The 1205-nt window shown below is 69.3% G+C and overlaps 1 protein-coding gene across 1 annotated transcript; it reads right to left on the bottom strand.

Moving 5' to 3' along the window:
• Positions 1–36: 36 nt before the first annotated feature.
• On the bottom strand, positions 37–1205 carry EMIHUDRAFT_125316 (hypothetical protein; the record flags this gene model as incomplete). The annotated part of the gene is made up of 2 exons (XM_005757413.1): positions 37–312; positions 710–1205. Coding segments are annotated over 2 exons (772 nt in total), but the record flags the coding sequence as incomplete, so codon positions are not given.

Raw genomic sequence — 1205 nt, 5'->3', positions numbered from 1 at the left:
CCGGGCACCGCGCGGGCCCCCGGCCCCCCCCCCCACCCGAGCCATCCTGGCCCTCGCTCTCGTCACCACTTCCGTCCTCCCCGTCGGGTGGCTCGCCATCTGCCGCATCGGCCGGGCCGCCCTCGCCGGAGTCGACAGTCATCTCGTCGGGCTGGTCATCCTCCTCGCCCTCCAGCTCGTAGTCGGAGACCTCCCAATCCAGCTCCTCGCGTTCGTCGTCGCCCGCCACACCCCCGGTCCATGACGACTGCCCGTTCGCGGTGCGCCACTGGCTGACGGTCTCCCATATTGCCATGGCGGCGTCGGCGCAGCCTGCTGTGATTTCGCGGGTCACAGTCGACCTGGCCCCCGCCGGATCTATGTTGCCCCTCGCCTCGGCCACCCGCTCTGCCTCCCGTCTGACGGCCCGCGCGCTGGGTTCCGGGACCATCCCTCCTATCACCGAGAGCGTCGTGAGCCAAGCCGTGTCCGACGGGAGCTCTCGCCCCTGTCCCAGCCCGTCGATTGTCCGTCGTGCCGTCCGCACAGCCTCCCCGTAGGCCCCCCCGTCACGTATTTGCGCCATGCGATCTAGCGTATTATAAGCGTGAAACACGGGGCCCTGGGGGCGTCAGCGACAGCGTGGCGAGACCCTCGCGCACACGCATCCTCTCGTAAACACCTTCACCCTCTCCGGCTGCGCTTCCATGCCCATCATCCGCAGTGGCACCGGACAACGAGACGTCAGCGTCGAGAGCGCGAACGAACTCGTCGATGGGGGTCTGAGCCGTGCGGATCACCGCGTGCTCGATGGCTGTCTCCGCGTCAGTTCGCTGCGCCGGCACCTCGCCGTCCAACTGCTCGCTGGCGGTCAGACTGGTGCCATCGACAAGGGTAAGGCTATGCAGCCACAGGGGCTCGACTGGCGCGAGGGGCGGCAGTGCGTCGCCCCCAAAGTGCTTCTCCAGCGACGCGCCCGCGCCTTGCTCGCTGCTGCTGCCCCTCGCGGCGGCGACAACCGCGCCGATGATGCGCCGCACCTGCTGTGCCCCAAACTCAGCCGCGCTGAGCTCGACGACGACCCAATCGTCGCACTGCCATCTTCGGGCACCGCCGGCGGCGCCGGCGCCATGGCGACCTCCGCGCAAGTCTCCCTGAATGGAGGAGCTGCCGGCAACGGAGAGGTGGAGCGGGTGGGCGTTTCGCTGCCGCCACTTGTCGGACAT

This window comes from Emiliania huxleyi (assembly GCF_000372725.1).
Source record: "Emiliania huxleyi CCMP1516 unplaced genomic scaffold EMIHUscaffold_9091, whole genome shotgun sequence".
NCBI lineage: Eukaryota > Haptophyta > Isochrysidales > Noelaerhabdaceae > Emiliania > Emiliania huxleyi.
Note: the sequence above shows the minus strand (reverse complement) of the source record. Positions and strands in the feature narration are given on the sequence as shown.